The sequence below is a fragment of the Danio rerio genome, chromosome 19 (assembly GCF_052040795.2).
Source record: "Danio rerio strain M-AB ecotype USA chromosome 19, GRCz13ab, whole genome shotgun sequence".
Classification (NCBI taxonomy): domain Eukaryota; kingdom Metazoa; phylum Chordata; class Actinopteri; order Cypriniformes; family Danionidae; genus Danio; species Danio rerio.
In genome coordinates this window covers 13598184-13615707 of record NC_141039.2, presented here as the reverse complement: position 1 = coordinate 13615707, position 17524 = coordinate 13598184, and the positions used below count along the sequence as shown (strand labels likewise).

General features: G+C 36.8%; 1 protein-coding gene across 1 annotated transcript in view; it reads right to left on the bottom strand.

Moving 5' to 3' along the window:
* Positions 1 to 17524, bottom strand: part of ldlrad4a (low density lipoprotein receptor class A domain containing 4a) — a 180273-nt gene that overhangs the window by 108943 nt on the left and 53806 nt on the right. Inside the window, exons 2-3 of the mRNA XM_087295531.1 lie at positions 2411 to 2627; positions 2169 to 2332 (exon numbers count right to left, since the gene is read on the bottom strand). Of these exons, the coding sequence (XP_087151657.1) occupies positions 2169 to 2208 (40 nt within the window). The 5' untranslated portion in view covers positions 2209 to 2332; positions 2411 to 2627. The remainder of the gene's footprint in view (positions 1 to 2168; positions 2333 to 2410; positions 2628 to 17524) is intronic.

The following is a 17524-nucleotide window of genomic DNA, read 5'->3' as shown; positions in this document are numbered from 1 at the left end:
TGATGAGTGCTTATTTGGTTTTGCTAGTTTAAGCGTTTCATGGTGTTGTGATTCCTTTGACTGACAGGTTGCTTGAGACCGAAGGCCGGCGCTCTTTCCCCTCAGCTGGAGAGCCCATCACATGCTTTTGAACAGAATGTTCTGGTTTTTCATTTCTCTCCATGATGAATAAAATAGCAGAACATTGTGACCCCAGCTCAGCTTGGGGGCCATCCAGTTGTTAAAACAATATCCTCTACCTCAGGTCTCTCAGGAATTTTTTGGATGTATGGGTCCAAATTCCACTCCAAGTTCAAATTCCACATCTGATATTAAAAACTGGATACTGGAGTATTTTCAGTGTCAGCACTTGGCCGGCCCCGCTCAAAGACAGAAGTTTTACTTTCTGAAAACAGTCTCTTTTTTATTTTTGTGAAACACAACCTCCTAACATGAAACCGACTCCTTGCAGTCATGTGTTCTCAAACACTTAAAGGTGACCTACTGTGTAAGTGACTTTTCTGTAATAAGCAATTGATTTGACTTTATACTGACACCTATAGGTCCTCATGAACATGTGTATTTCAAGGGCTCACAGTGGCAGTCTGGGCTTACTTCGTTCCAAACTGTGTATAATTGCAACTCATGGTAGAGTTTTCAAACTTAAACAATTGATTTGCGGAAAGTGTGGCACAATTTGTCAGGTAAGTCAAAGCTTGACTGAAAAGTATACAAAAATGGGAAGTTCTGACAGTAGCAGAAGACGAAGAAGAAGAAAAATAGAGAAATGAATTATCATTATCAAAACAGTGTGACCCCGTTTAATGATTATTTAGATGTCAAATTCACTGTATTATTATTATTATTATTATTATTATTATTATTATTATATATCATTATTATTTGTATTAATACATTATTATTGTTATTAACATCATTATCATCATCATCATTTTAATAACAATATTAGTAATAATAATAATAATAATTATTATTATTATAATAATAATAATTATTATTATTATATATCATTATTTTTAATACATTATCATTATTATTATTAACATAATCATCATCATCATTCTAATAATAATAATAATATTAATAATAAATATTATTATTTTAAATATTGGATATAATAATACTAATATTATTTATTACTATTTTTATTATCATCATCATCATCATCATCATCATCGTTATAAGTAATATTAGTCTAATGATAGCAATAAGTATTATTATTACTTACCTAAAATCATCATCATTCTAATAATAATAATAATAATAATAATAATAATAATATTAACTATTATTATTATTATTATTATTATTAACATCGTCATCATTCTAATAATAATAATAATAATAATAATAATAATAACTATTATTATTATTATTATTATTGTTATTATTATTATTAACATCATCATCATTCTAATAATAATAATTATTATTATTATTAGACTAATATTAAATATAATAATAACAACAATTATTAATAAGTAGTATAATAATAACAACAATAATAATACTTTTTATTATTATTGGATGTAATAATAAAAATAATAATAATATATATTATCATAATTATCATCATCATCATTATCGTTATAAGTAATATTAGTCTAATAATAATAATAATAATAATAATAATAATGAATATGAATTAAAATATTAATATGATCATCATCATTCTAATAATAATAATTAGTAGTAGTAGTAGTAGTAGTAGTAGTAGTAGTAGTAATATGACATATAACAATGAGGATAATAATAATATTTAGTATTATTTTTTATTATTAACATCATCATCAATCTAATAATAATAATAATAATAATAATAATAATAATAATAATAATAATCATAATAGTATTCACTATTGCATTTTTGCAATAATTATAATTATTATTAAATGTTTATTATTAAATTGAAACTTAATTATAACAATAAGTATCATAATTAAGTGGCAAAATAATAATAATAATAATAATAATAATAATAATAATATAACATTTGTAAAAATATATAATTATTATTATTATTGTTATTGTTGTTGTTGTTTATTATTACATTACTACCTAAAAATAATGTTAAGTATCATAATTCACACTAAGAAGAAATCACGAGGTTAAAAGAAAAAGCCTTAAAGTTGCTAAGTACACGTGCGAAGGAGTAGAGCAGTTCTTACCTGTGTTATTATTTGTGGCTGGGTAGTCAGCTGCCTGCATACTGCCCTTGCAGTAATGCTTTTGACTGCAGCTTTAACCAGTCCGGTAGACAGACCGTTGCTGTGTGACCTCCATTTTGATCCTCGGGTTCAGCTCATTAGCGGCAGTTACACTTTAAACCCCTCTAGGCCAGAGGAAGTGCTGGATTTAGTAAATGACCAATAACATCAACAACAAAAAAAGTGCATGCTAAACAACGGACCCTATCCTCCAAGCCATGGATATGCAGCCATGGCCAACTGTGCAAAGTTTGACTCTAAAGCTTGGAAGTGCTCGACGTGTGTCTGCAAGAACTTTCTTTCCTTCCACTTTTCAGACTTGGCATTTGAATGACACAGATGCCCACAGACACTGTCCTATCCACGATGCCAGGGGTGTCATCCTTCTTCAGGAGTGCTGGAGTTATATCGCAGGAGAAACTGCAACGAGAAGAGCAAAGAGAGAGAACTGGTTAACACGATTATATTTAAACAAGTGATTCCCGTTCGTTCCCCTTGGCTGGCTCATTTCGGAAGAGAGCCATATGGAAAGCTACACTGGAGAAACAACCTTCTTTATTTGTTCAGATGCAAAAACACAGCAGGGTGGCACTTTGAAGTCTGGAGATAAATATAACTGGGGGTGGCGTGCACACCTCGGAAAGTAAAATCGTTTCTACTTCAAACACTTCAGGGAAAAAAAAGAAAAGCCCGCTCGTCAAGAAAAGGCAAACGGAACATTGTTAGCAAAGAGTACAAATGTAAAATAAATAAATAAATAAACTAAAAGACGAAGCAAATTATATGGATATGTGTAGAGCAACTCTGGACAAAGATAGAGCTGTCAAAATCAGACTACTCTTAGTATACCAATTTTGGGTGTAATTAGCTAAAGTAACTAGTTACGGTAATTAGATTACTTTTCAGCAAAAAATAAAGGATTGATTCTCATTTTTATGTCATTTAATTAGTGTTACATATGATGTAGTTGCCTTAAATACTGTTGAATTTATTTACAGTTCTGGATTAATCAATGCAGAGAAGCAGAGTAACTAAAACACTAATATATTTAGCAGAACAGCTCTAGTTATCAGCTAAAGAATGTTACGTTTATCAAGACCTTTGAATATGCTTTCGTAACAATAAATTGAGTCCGAAATTAAAGACCGGTCATTAGGGCTGTGCAAATAATCGAAATCAAATTGCAAGAGGCTGTGATATGAAATATACAGTATATGTATTATTTAAATTTCCCCTCCAAGAGCAATTATGTGACTACCATATGTGTGTTGATCAATCAGAATTGCGCAACTAAACTAAAACAAACAGGAAAGTGCAGACAGTTAACATAATGGCGTCTGCTGCTTCAGAAGCAATAATAGACGAATAGTATTAAAGAAAAACAGGACATCGCTAATATGGAAATTTTTTGGTTTCAAGGTCACAGACACCAAACAAAAAAGGGTATTTTTAGGAGCTGTCGCAGAATTGTTGCCACGGCATGGGACGATAACCGTTTTCAAGGTTTACCCCGGTTTGAAAAAGTCAAGGTTTTGAAACCATCAACAGTATTTCCAGCAGAAAAAAATATCCAAAGATGCCTATTTAAATTGTAAAAAAAATGTTTTTAAAATAAATGATGACAGTAGAAGTCAATCATTAATTTGAATTATTCAGCCTGACATGTTTACTGTTCCAAACTATTTTAAATGTTTCTTAAAATAAAATATATTGTGATTAAAAGGGATGTTTTGTTGTTTTTTTGGCCAGACATTTAAAAAGAATATGGGCTCTATTTTGACGATCCAGGCCCAGGGTGCAAAAGCATGAAGGGCTTGTCCAAATCCACTTTTGCTATTTTAAGGACGGTAAAAATCCGCCGTGGCGCATGGTCTAACAGGGTTGAGCTTATTCTCTAAATGAGTTATAGGAGTGTTTTGAAAATAAACCAATCAGAGTCTCATCTCCTATTCCCTTTAAGAATCAGGTGTGTTGCGCCATAGAGTATTTGCTATTTACATGACGACTTTGTAAGTGGAAAAACTGAGCGTTTCACTAGAGAAAATAGTTCAACAGAGCATTTACAGAGCAAAAATGAGAGATGAGCCTCCTCAATCTTTACTTTCACTTTCACTCTCGTGGATAGGGAAACGTGTTGTACACACAAACATCTATTAGCCTATACATAATTAATTCCGCTTATTAAGCGCAAAGATTAGTTTCAAAACAATTTTTAAATTCAGTTTTTAATTTAATTTAATTTTCAGCAAATTAATAAATGAACAATAATAACGAAGTGTGGTCAAAAAACTGAGTTATATCCAAATACACATGCTGTGCCTCATATGGTCTAAAACCTGACAGGTGGGCAACTAAAAAAAATAAATAAATAAATCAGAGATGATGGCATGGAAGCTGTGTTTTTTATATTTATGTAGGCTAGAAAATAATACTTTAATAATAATATATAATAATAATTACTAAAAGTAATATTTTAGTCCTTTAATTCTATTTCACTTTCAAAGACATTTGCGTATTGCTGTACACTCAGTTTTTATTTAGCAATGTTTAAACGAGGCGCACAACTACTTTACTGTAGACTTTAGACTTCTAAGTTGGTCTATTAAACAGACTATTTTAGTCCCTCAAAATACCAACGCGCCTTATTAGCCTTCTTTTTTAGACCAGAACACCTATGGGCGCACATATGAGCGCAGATGCAGTTGCTATTTAAACAGTGTGGTGCAACGTCAAAACGACTCTTGCACCCAGCTGAAACTAGCAAACAACAATTGTGTCTGTATTTCAGAGCAGTAATCACAATACCGCGAAACCGTGATATTATTATCCAAGGTTATCATACCATCAGAATCCTATACAGGCCCATGCCTACGCGGCTTACAGATTACTTATTAAAAAATAAATAAATAAATAAATAAATAAATAAATAAATAAATAAATAAAAAAGCTTTTAAAATAAAATCATTTATTTAATTTTTTTTTTTTAGCAATTAGATATTTTGTCCAAAATCGCACAGCCCTGGTGTGTATGAAAAACGATGTCATTACTTTGAAATATTTTTGCTTGTTTGTGCTGATATATAGATAACTAGGCTTGGGCCGATAGACGTTGCTATCGTCCATCGACGATGGCCAATAGCCAACACGATTCTGAGCCGGCATCGCCAATCCTCCGCCTCGCCCGTCGCAAACCCGCTCGCGAAAAATACACACTTGGCTTCGTTTACACTAATACATCTAGTGTTAAAATGGCATGTTAGAACAAAAATGATCCACATCCACACCGTTTTACCTAGCATTTCTGAACAGCCCTCCGTCCGCTGAAAATGCACATCACGTGACCACACACACACACACTAGACAGAGCCACACACACACACACACACACACTGTCATGCGCTCCCCTGAGTTCTAGGCAGATAGCAGTCCATGTCGGACAGTTTATCAAGGAGGTACCGCTGGATCGCGTCTCACTATAGTTGTTAAACGTGATAACGAGACATCCCAAGTCTCCCGGAAGTTCCGGGGGTCTCTATGCACTTGAGTGACTCATAATCCCAGCAAACGAGTGATAATCTCCCGTAAATCGCGCGTCTCCCTCCCGGTCCTCAAATAACTCGTGCACCCTTCTCACTCTTCAGACACGTCGCGCGCATTCTACCTAGAAAAGAACGAGGGTAAAGTTTTTAAAAGTTGCACTATTTTTAACTTGACACATGAGCACAATGCTTATAAATGCACCAAAAACTTCACAAGAAGCAAAGCGATGACAACATTTATCTAAATGTGTATAGCTGTAGCCATAATAAAACTAATGTGAAAGGGCTTAAACTAGCTGGCAAACAAGCCCCAATGACCTGACCGACCACATGAGCGCTGTTGAGTTTTAACACCGTCTTCCAGCTTCCAACTTTTACAAATGCGCCTCGAGACCACTACATTCTGTTCCATTCTGCTACAGTCAGTCCAAATGTTTTCCAACAGAAGAACTATGCGAACGCTCATTAAAGAAACATGTCTGTTCGCTGTCTGGTGAACATGACCCTGAGTCTGCAAAATTACACAAGGCTCAGAGTTCAGACAATCAGCCAGTCGATTCTGAAAACATTTAGGTTTTCACATCGCTAGCTCTGATCAGAAGATAAGCTACTCATCTATGCATGAGGTTTGGCACAGACTGCGTGTTTAACTCAAGGGTGAGGATGTCTAATTTGAACAACAGCAGAGTTGTTCATTTATAGCGATAAGGATGTGTAGGAAGTTTGGAAGGCGTGTGAGTGAAGTTTTCTTTTTGTCCCCAGGACAGAGTTTGTTCGCTGTTTGACTGACAGCTCCGATATCAGCCAGCGTGCACAAGCCAAGACGCTCCCTCGCTCCTCTCCTTCTTCTCGAGGACAGTTCCTCCTTGTGTCAGCATTCTATGCGACGAATATCTCTCTCTGGAGATCGGCCAGAGCGCCGATGCGTGCTGTGATGAACTGAAAATGGAAGATAGGGCCTCGGCGCAACAACTGCAGCAGATATAAAGTAATACAAAGGACTGATCTGCATCTTTTCTGCACTCACTTACTGTTCCGAGCGGCACTTCCTAAAACTTCCAAAACTTTGTTGAGAAGTTGACACCCTCCAGGAATCTCTTCACAGAAACCCCAGGTGTGTCACTTTGCAGAGCACAAATCCCTCATATGGGTATATCTGACCATAGATCTGTTCTACAGGCCACGTCTTGTTCCTAGAAACTAGGCCAAGAAAGTACATCTGAAGCGGAGGCCATCCAGGAGATGCATAAATGCTTTTTGGTCATGACTGAATGATAAACAAAAGCTACTATGAGACAGGAATCTTGTGGCTCAGCTTTGACACAATACACTGACTAATCCTTGTATTCGCCGTCAATGGCTGCCCATACATTTCTATTATGACACAGCCACATGGCAGAGCTCTCCTTTGAGACGAGTAACGCCATAGGGCATGTTGCTCTTCTGACATTGATTAACGATCTAACAACTTCCCACCGTGCCAGATAAAGGCAGTTTGGCTGAGGGGCAAACACACACACACACACACACAGACACACGACACACACACACACAAAAACACATATACGTACAGTGAAGGTGAAACCTCCACCCACAGACTAACTTTGTTTCACTTACAGCCATGGTGTGGAGACCCAACACACAATGTGTGAAAACATTGCCAATTCAGCTAAAGCTCGATGTATACTTTCGTCTGGCACCACGTCGCAGACCTCGGCTGACTGTGCGCACACCTCACAAAACAGACAAGGCTTTTGTGAAATTCTTTTAAATGATCCGGAACTACGTCATATCAATAATATTATTAAAGATTTTTAAACGAATTATTTTTACAATTGTTTTATCATTATAAGGACTTTTATAACCATTCAAAAAAAATAATATAACGTTGATGCATCACTTGCTTTTGTTCATATTTCAGACAGTTTTACCTATCAAAGTTTATAAAATATCAATGATGATAGAACATGGGTTCCTTCACAAATATATACTTTTATGGCAAGAATAAAAGCGAAAAAAAGTACATGTTTTTTTAGATTTAGCCCACTCCACAATAGACATTTACGATCTAGCTGGTTTCTGTCCTAATCTTATGCTAAAAAGGCAATAAGGGTCAAACATTCCAGACCATTTACACCAATGAAGCCTAAAATCAGGGCATCAGTATACTGTAAACAGATATGTTCAAATATTCCTTTCCAGTTCGTCACCTTGGCATTAAAAGGTTTTATCTGTGTTCTGAATGATTTTGAGATAATGTGCTTTAAGGTTTTTGCATACCATAGCAAACAGTATGTGTATGACATTTGTTTTTTAAATAAAAATGTTAAAATGTAAACAACTTATAAAAAAAAACATCCAATAATGTAAAAAAGTTTTGATTTAATAAGAATATGTCAATAACTCAATTTTGACAAAAATGTCAGACTGAACCTTATAATTCTAAGGTGATGAGTTATCAAAGAAATAACTTGTTCCTTAATTCTAGTTTTGTAACTATTGAATTGTTTTAAATTCAAAATTGTAATGTTTACATCAGTGTTAAACCTATAAATGGTAGAGAAACATATTTCTGTAATTGTGCACCCGAGTCTGTATACACTTTTGCCATGTCCTCTTTTGGTTTTATCAAACCTTTCTCTCAGGTTTTTCAAAACTTTTAAAAAAAACTTTCCTCCTTTCCCGTGGCTGTTGCAAATTCTATAAGTATTGTTGGTCATCTGGTTTTCCCTATGATCACGGATGGAAGATCATAAAGATGTCTGTGCGGTCATACCGGTTTCATAAAAAATCTCTTCAAAGTGTTTCATATTCAACTCAAATCAAATGAGGCACCACGTAAACTGTTCACCTGAGCTTTCAAAAATAAGTAGCGTGCTTCTCCAGCCAAAATCGTGTCGCACCCAAATCGAACCTCCGCTACACATTGATGATGTCACATTTATTGTGAGCACTCAAGCAAACTAGCAGACGCGTCGAGTATAAACCAGGCTTAAGTGTGTAACAAATAGGGTTGCACAATAGGGTTTCGGTACACTGTAAAAAAAATTGTTTATTCATGGCAGCATATGTTTTTAGTTCATTATGACGTATTAAACTAAATTAATCATGTTCTAGCTTGATTTTACAAGTTATGTAAGCTGTTTTAAGTCAGTTTAACATATTATATTAAGTTCAATGGACTCAATGGTTAATTTGATTCAACTTAAAAATTGAAGGCAACCAGGATTTTATTACAGTGTACCAATCGATACTGACATTTTAAAAAAGTCAATTTCCTGCTAACATTTGAGCGCAGCTGTGCACATTCTTAAACACTGCTGATTTGCCATTAGGTTCACATGCTCAACAAAAATGACTGTGATTGGCCGTGAAGGTCATCAGTTTACTAAACTGTTTACAGAGTGTAACCACTGGGACACTGGAGTGTAACCACTGGGACTCCTTCCGTTCACACTACCCCGGAATTTTCAAACCCGGAGCATTTTGGAAACGCTGAAGAGGTTGTTTTAGTATTAGGTAATGCAAATCCATCCATTTTCAGATGTCTCCATTTCCCCCATCCACACTGACACTAAGCAGCGTTTTAAAATTAAAACAGCCCTTTCAGCGTTTCCAAAATGCTCTGGGTTTGAAAACTCAGAGGCAATGTGGACGGAAGTCGTAACCGTAGAAAAGTTATGCATTTAAAACTAAAATGTATTAGTTTAAACGCAGCCTTGGACATGAGAATTGAAAGTCAGAAACTGTAATGTAGTTCTCGCAGTTACTGAGAGTCAAACCTTAGCAGTGGCTTGACATAAGAGAATTTATGGAGGTTAAACACAGGTCAAGTGCTGGTTTTCTGGATGCACTCTAGGGGGGGTTTGGAAGACGCAAGTAGGGCAGGAAGAAGTGAGTTGCATTTCGCTGTCCATGAAATAACTATAGTCTGAATGAGGAGCTTGATAGGGCAGTAGTCAAGAAAATCAAGATTTGCAGATCATAAAGCATCGCAAATGGCCAGTTACCGTATAGCTTTGAGCAAGTCTAGAATGACTCCTCCTATTTTTAGGGAACTATGAGAGATGACTGCATGACCTTCGTGTAAGATGTATTGAGGGAACAAGGCTCAGGCTTGTTGAGATTACAGTCAGCGAGTGAGTCGACATCGAGCGAGTCAACATCAGTTAGTGGTCGACATATGTCAGAAAGGCATTCCGAGATTCACAACAAGATTATCGAGACAGATAGGAAGAAATGAGACATGAGACAAGCAACATTCTGTAAGAGAAGCAATGAAGGCATTACAGTTGAGTACAAATCGAAAAATATCTGGGTTAAAATGCAGGTTAAACAAAAGAATCCAATACCAACTGAGGACTATCTGACATTCCATTAAAGACAACACCAAAACACCTGCACAATACACACCTCAGTGTAAAAATCACATATTGCTAGGGCTGGGCAGATAAACAATATTATATCGAATCACGATAAATTTTGTCAATAACAATAAGCATTGCACTTTTTACTCTATATTGATCTAAGAGCCAACCACAAAGCAGAAATGTGCAACAATGAGAATCTAAAAGTGTGTTGATATTAGAGTGCCTGAATTTTCAGCCACCAAAAATTTATCAGCTGAAAATTTAGAAATGTATTTATTTACCAGGGACGATGCTCATTAATCAACAGTAAAACTGTAAATAAGCCAGAGTTAGCCACAAGGGCTAATTTTCATCTGTTGCCCCCCTGCCAGATTTTAAAAAGGCAACCTAAAATCAAAAAACACATTAATTACACATACAATAACTTTAAAGTTACATACAATAAAATATAAAACATATAAGAAATTTTATAAAAATAAGAGAAAAGAATTACCCACGATTACAAACTTAATTTACTTTTAGCCATTTTTTTAAAGGTGCAGTAGGTGATCTTCCGCAATGCTAACAGCTTAGCATAAATCTCCGAATCACAGTCCCTCCCCTGCCGTCTAGGGCCACGCCTCCTTAAACACGAGCACAGCAAAAGAAGCCAAAAGCGACTAGTGCTTGTCCAGCGGCGCACAAGCCAAACTGATATGCTATTTCAGAGCGAATAATTAATATTGTTTAAGGCCATTTCGGTCTTCATACAGTAAACATCCGTCATCTTCTCATCAGTGATAAACAGTCTCTGGGTCATTGCGTGTGACGATTTTGGACATCTTTTTGGACACTTTTAAGGCTTCCTAACAGTTTGCTGCAATTATAAATCACCAATAGCTTGAGGTAGTTCATTATGATGCGATTTATTTGATTGGACAGGAATCACAGGACTAATTTTTCTAATCCTTATAGACAGGAAAAAAATTAAGTAGTGACTGCAGGTTGTAGGAAAGTAGTGGAGTAAAAGTACAGATACTGCACTAAAAATGTACTCAATGAAAAGTACACATTTTCAAAACTACTTACCAAATTACAATTTCTAAGAAAAACTACTCAATTACAGTAATTTGAGTCTTTCTAATTAGTTACTTTTCGGTGGTAACCAAATTTGTTCCTGGAGGGCTGGTGTCTTGCAGATTTTAGCTCCAACCCTAATCAAACACACCTGAACAAGCTAATCAAGGTCTTACTAGGTATACTTGAAGCATCCAGGCAGGTGTGTTGAAGCAAGTTGGAGGTAAAACCTGCAGGGACACCGGCCCTTCAGGACCGAGATTGGTGACCCCTGCTTTACACCACTTGTCTAAACTAGACAGCACAGTCTCCTCTAGTAATAGATCACATTGCTCGACCATTATTATTCTTGTGTGTCACAAACTCACATAATGGAGGTGGAGCATATCCATTTAAAATTTAATAAAATTATTAAAGCATCAGCCAAATATTTAATATAATCAAAACTCAATAAATAATGTTTTGTATTAAATTACAATGATTATACCTAATAGTCTTCTGATCAAATACTTTTAGTGTCTGTTTATAAAGGGATTCAACTGATTTTAAAGCGGTTTTACTGGTGTGGGGCCAACTAGTTATGCCATTTAATCGACCCTGGGTACTCTTTTAAATCTGAAAGCATTAACTTGTATCAAAATATATATTTCATTATCATCCAATGTGGAAAATAATCATTGAAAATACATTTTTGTCATATCGCCCAGCCCTACACATTGCACAAGTTTTCCAACACCCTCACCACAAACAATTATTGCTCTCATCACAGCTTTTTTATTACATTAGCTACATTTTCATCCACCTATTTTTATGCGCATTTTGGATATGTGCATAAAAATGGAGGATGGAGACGCTAAGATGCGCATACATTTTGAAAAGGTACATAAAAAAATGTGCATAACTGAATAGGATAAACTTTTTATTTGATAAGAAAATATGCGCATAAACTACAATGGAAACACTTTAACCGAATAAATTCCAATATTAAAAAAGGTCATGTGATTTTGTTATAAGAGATCATGTGATAAAATAAAAAATGTGTGTAAATGGACATACTAAGTGACTGACCACATTGTAAATCATCTCAAATGTTTTGTTCATTCTAAAATGCAGTAACCATTTCAGTATTAGAGTTATTATATTATTAATAACCTCCAGATTGTCAAGAGCATCTGTGCTCTGCGTCTCACGCCTTCAAACGTCACCATGCGCTCATTGCGTTGGCATACTGTCTTCTGAGGCGCAAGTCATTTAATAAATAAAAAAAAGATTGACGCAGCCTCTGCTACTGCAATAAATTACTTTTGATATTTGGTGCCAGTTAATCAGGAAGTGACGAATTTGTTCTCTTTGACTACTTGGATAAAAACGCTGCTTTATTCGCAACTCTTATATGCCATATTCCAGTTTTGCGAATAAATTTAATTTGCATTTTTGGATAGAAACATAGCTACTTAGAGCACTTCACTAGCAACCTTACTGCACACTGAGGGTGCACGGATACTGATACTTGGATCGGATATTCTGATGTACTGGATCGAGTATCTGATATCAGCCAGCTAGTACCGATCTAAATCCAATCTTGCGCGTGAGCTATATTATGGATTGTCATTAACAGAAAATGATTTAGCCTAACATAAACCACTGTGGAAATATAAATTTATATCATCTAATTTCAAATTAACAATAATCTACGTATAACTAAAAAGTTATATTCTCTGGTTTTTAATTATATCATTTCATTAACATTCCAGCTAGGAGGGACATTAACATTTTGTCTTTCTGATTACAGGCTAAGCCAAAGTAATGCAAGTTGTTAGTTTCACAGCATGGTTGTGTCTAATGTTTTCTCTTTTCGATCAAATGGTCAGGAGGTTTCTGTCTCCAGAACAAGATGAGATTAGACCTGAAAAAGCAGTTTTCCCTGCCGACCACAACTCTTAATTTGCATGCTTTGTTTAGCCATATCCTCTCCTCCTAAGAACACAATATAGCCATTAAAACTTTGTCTTAAATCAGACTTGTGTGAGACTTGTGAGAGACTTGTGAAAGAACTTGCAGACTGCAGACCTCTAGTAGGCTCTTGCAGACACATGGACATCTTAAAGACGCTGTATGACTGCAGATTAACCAACACGTCTCAATAAAGGAATTCTGCTTGTTTCGAGTCTCCTGGACTGGGTTCTTCTCTTCTTTTTCACTCATTTATTTTTTTACAACACCACTCTGAAACTGAATATTTCACTGTAATTTTATTTATTTATTTCAATATTTTATTTGACATACCAGTTTGTGTTTTGGCGCTGAAGCATAAAAGTAGTTTTGAACTTTCTCCATCTCACTCACAGCGAGATTTAGAGAGGGAATGTTTATTAAGTAAATTAGGCCTGTGACTGTTTTCTTTAGTCAACCTGCAGGAAAATATCAGGCTTTGCTAAAAGGTATAGGGACAGTATCGGGACCGGATCTGTACTCAGAATTTCGGTATCGAGATCGGATTAAAAAAATGGTAGCGGTGCATCCCTACCGCACACAACGTTATCTAAGGGTGAGGAGTTAGCATATGTGTTTTACCATGGTAAACCCTGATTCCAACCTCTTCAGAACAAATGAGATCCTCCTATCTATTACTCCAAGACCAGTAATCTGCCAAGTCTCTTCACTGTTATTACTCAGAAAGGTACTTCACAGAATTCACTTATTTGCCTATAAATTAGGATTCAGTTTCACTATGTGGGGTAAATAGTGAAACTGAACCCTAATTTATAGGGAAATAAGTATATTTGAACTATATGATCCAAGCTGACAAAGAATCACTAACCCTGATTCCTGACCCTAATCTTAATCTTAGATTTATCTCTGGCCACCCTTAGGATAACCTCCTTGCTCACAGTCCCAACACTTTATGTAACCAGCTTTCTTATGTAACCATGCGTACTCCAGAATTATACAATGACTTCCAGTTGAGTCAACTTAAAAAAAAAAAAAGATTTCAGAATACAAACTACTTAGGTTTTATACATCTCACATAACCCAAATTGTCTTCTACACCAAATCAAGCATCGGCACTCCAACTCCGTCTCATCTACATCGGGGCACCAACAATTCTTGCCTAGGATGACCCCAGTCTATTTAGCATCAAGTGGAAATGCTGCTTATGAATAACATACTTGTATAATAAATGTTTATTACTTTGCTTTCAATCCCTCTGGGGGGTTTAAGAAAAAGTAGGGTGCATCAGACCACCCTAATCTGCATCAGATTCAAGAGTCTTTAAGCGAGTGGTATCAGCATAAAAAAGAGCATAGACCGGTATAAGCACTCTTGCTGTTCAGACATTATTTGGCATTGTTCCCGCTTTTGGCGTAGGAGTGCCCACGTAATAACCCAGCAAGAATATTTGATGAATCTTTTATCTTACGTAAGGTCCCAAAACCCATCATCATCTCCCTATCTCCTCTCCCATGAAGGATTTCCTTCTCACTTCCCCTTCATTTTGTTGTTCTTCATTATAAGGAGCTGTGAATCAGTCCGGATGTGCCAAGCTCAGATTTCATCCTCTCAGGCATATTCTGCCACCTAAACAGTGCTTGAACGCACACACTGATAGACATACACAAACCTGCAGATAGCCAGCAGAACCTATTTAAAGAACATCCACCTACTCTCAGGCTATCAATTTTAACATTCATCCTTTTTTTTGCCACTTGTCCACCATGAACTGGAAAGACACTCATGCACACCTGTTGTCTTCAGTGACCACTGATTCATTACAATCCTGCCATGCACCCAGTGTGACACAAGCCTTTTGCCTTCTCCATTAGATGAGTCACGGCTCAATTAAACCTCCCCTGGCAGACACAGACACACACACAAAAGACACTTCAAGCAGGCTGAGTGCTCAGGAGGGTGGCATTGGGTGTAGCAGGCATCTCTTCCAGACTTTTGACTATCGTCATAATGTCGGGCCCACTTCGTAGGTAATTCTGGCTGAGAACCACCATATTCAGGCACGATTTGACAAAGAGCAAGTGTCTGTCCTAATCCGTTATACAGTGCATCCGGAAAGTATTCATAGCGCTTCACTTTTTCCACATTTTTATACTACAGCCTTATTCCAAAAGGGATTAAATTTATTATTTCCTCGAAATTCTACACACAACAGCCCATAATGACAATGTGAAAAAAAATGTTTTTGAAATTGTTGCAAATTTATTAAAAAATAAAAAGCCTGAAAAAAAACACATGTACAGAAGTATTCACAGCCTTTGCTCAATACTTTGTTGGTACACCTTTGGCAGCAATTACAGCCTCAAGTCTTTTTAAATATGATGGCACAAGCTTGGCACACCTGTCTTTTGCCCATTTCTCTTTGCAGTACCTCTTAAGCTCCATCATGTTGGATGGGAAGTGACGATGTACAGCCATTTTCAGATCTCTCCAGAGATGTTCAATAGAATTTAGGTCTGGGCTTTGGCTGGCCCATTCAAGGACATTCACTGAGTTGTTGTCAAGCCACTCCATTGATATTTTGGCTATGTGCTTTGGGTCATTGTCCTGCTGGAAGATGAGCTATCGCCACAATCTGAGGTCAAGAGCACTCTGAAGCAGGTTTTCATTCAGGATGTCTCTGTGCATTGCTGCATTCATCTTTCCCTCTATCCTGACTAGTCTTTCAGTTCCTGCTGCTTAAAAAACATCCCCACAGCATGATGCTTCCACCACCATGCTTCACTGTAGGGATGGTATTAGCCAGGTGATGAGCGGTGCCTGGTTTTCTCCAAATGTAACGCCTGGCATTCACTCCAAAGAGTTCAATTTTAGTCTCATCAGACCAGAGAATTTTGTTTCTTATGGTCTGAGAGTAGCTTCTGTCTGGCCACTCTACCATAGAGGCCTGATTAGTGAATTACTGCACAGATGGTTCTCCTCTCTCCAAAGAAAGAGCACTGGAGCTCAGACAGAGTGAGCATCGGGTTATTGATCGCCTCCCTGACTAGGGCCTTTCTCCCCCGAATACTCAGCTTAGATGGCCGGCCAACTGTAGGAAGAGTCCAGGTGGTTCCAAACATTTTGCACTTACGGATGATGGAGGCCACTGTGCTCATTGGAACTTTCAGAGCAGCAGAAATCTTTCTGTAATCTTCCCCAGCCTCAAGACAATCTTGTCACGGAGGTCTACAAACAATTCCTTTGCCTTCATGCTTGGTTTGTGCTTTGACATGCACTGTCAACCCTAGGACCTTATATAGACAGGTGTATGCCTTTTTTAAAGCACGTCCAATTAACTGAATTTACCACAGGTGCACTCCAGTTAAGCTGCTGAAACATCTCAAGAATGATCAGTGGAAACAGAATGTACCTAAGCTTTAGAGCTTCATGGCAAAGACTGTGAATACTGATGTACATTAGATTTTTCAGGTTTTTTATTTGTAATAAATTTGCAACCATTTCAAAAACTATTTTTTCACATTGTCATTATGGGGGATTGTGTGTAGAATATTGAGGAAATAAATGAATTTGATCCAATTTGGAATAAGCCTGTAACATAAAAAATGTGTAAAAAGAAAAGCGCTATGAATACTTTACGGATGCACTGTAGTTTCCAATTCTACAGTGTCGTCCTAGATAATCCCATCACAATGACATTTTATCAGTTCGAAAAGGGAAAAATAAAAACACTCCTGGTAACAGGCATGTACTGTACTGTACTTTACTTTGGAAACATGTTTCTTCTCACCCCATGAATTTACATTTCCAACTTGAATGCAGCTTGAGCTTGTCTGGCCCTTTTAATTAATTTTGTTTACTCAACACAATCAATCAGAGAATGTTCCACGCCCATGAGACGTATTGTGAAACATGAAGAAGCATGGAAAAAACTAACAGACCTAGAACTGCCTTGTCTGTGTGTTCACTGTCTACATTTGCAGTTTGCATTTGGAATATGTGTATCATTGCATTGTGCCGGGGTCTCATTATTGTCTGGATGTGTGTGTGTGTGTGTGTGCACAGGGGTTCAGGGCTGAATGGTGCCAGTCTGAGAGTGTCTCTGTGGTGCCTGCCTCGTCTGCCAACCTCAAGATTGATTTATCAGGACAACGAGAACAAGACAGCACCCCCCTTTTACGCCATCTTTCTGTCTCTCTTTAAAAAAAAACATACACACAAAGTCCCCAAAACACCCCCACCCCCGTCACAATTACATTTTCCCCTCAGTGCTTTGCTGCCAGAGCTAGACATCGTCTCACACACTCAGATTCAGGGTGGGGGCCACTGGGGGGAATCATAACACATGATGGAAGCGGAGGTAAACAGCATCATTTTCCGTTTGATTTCATTTACGACACAA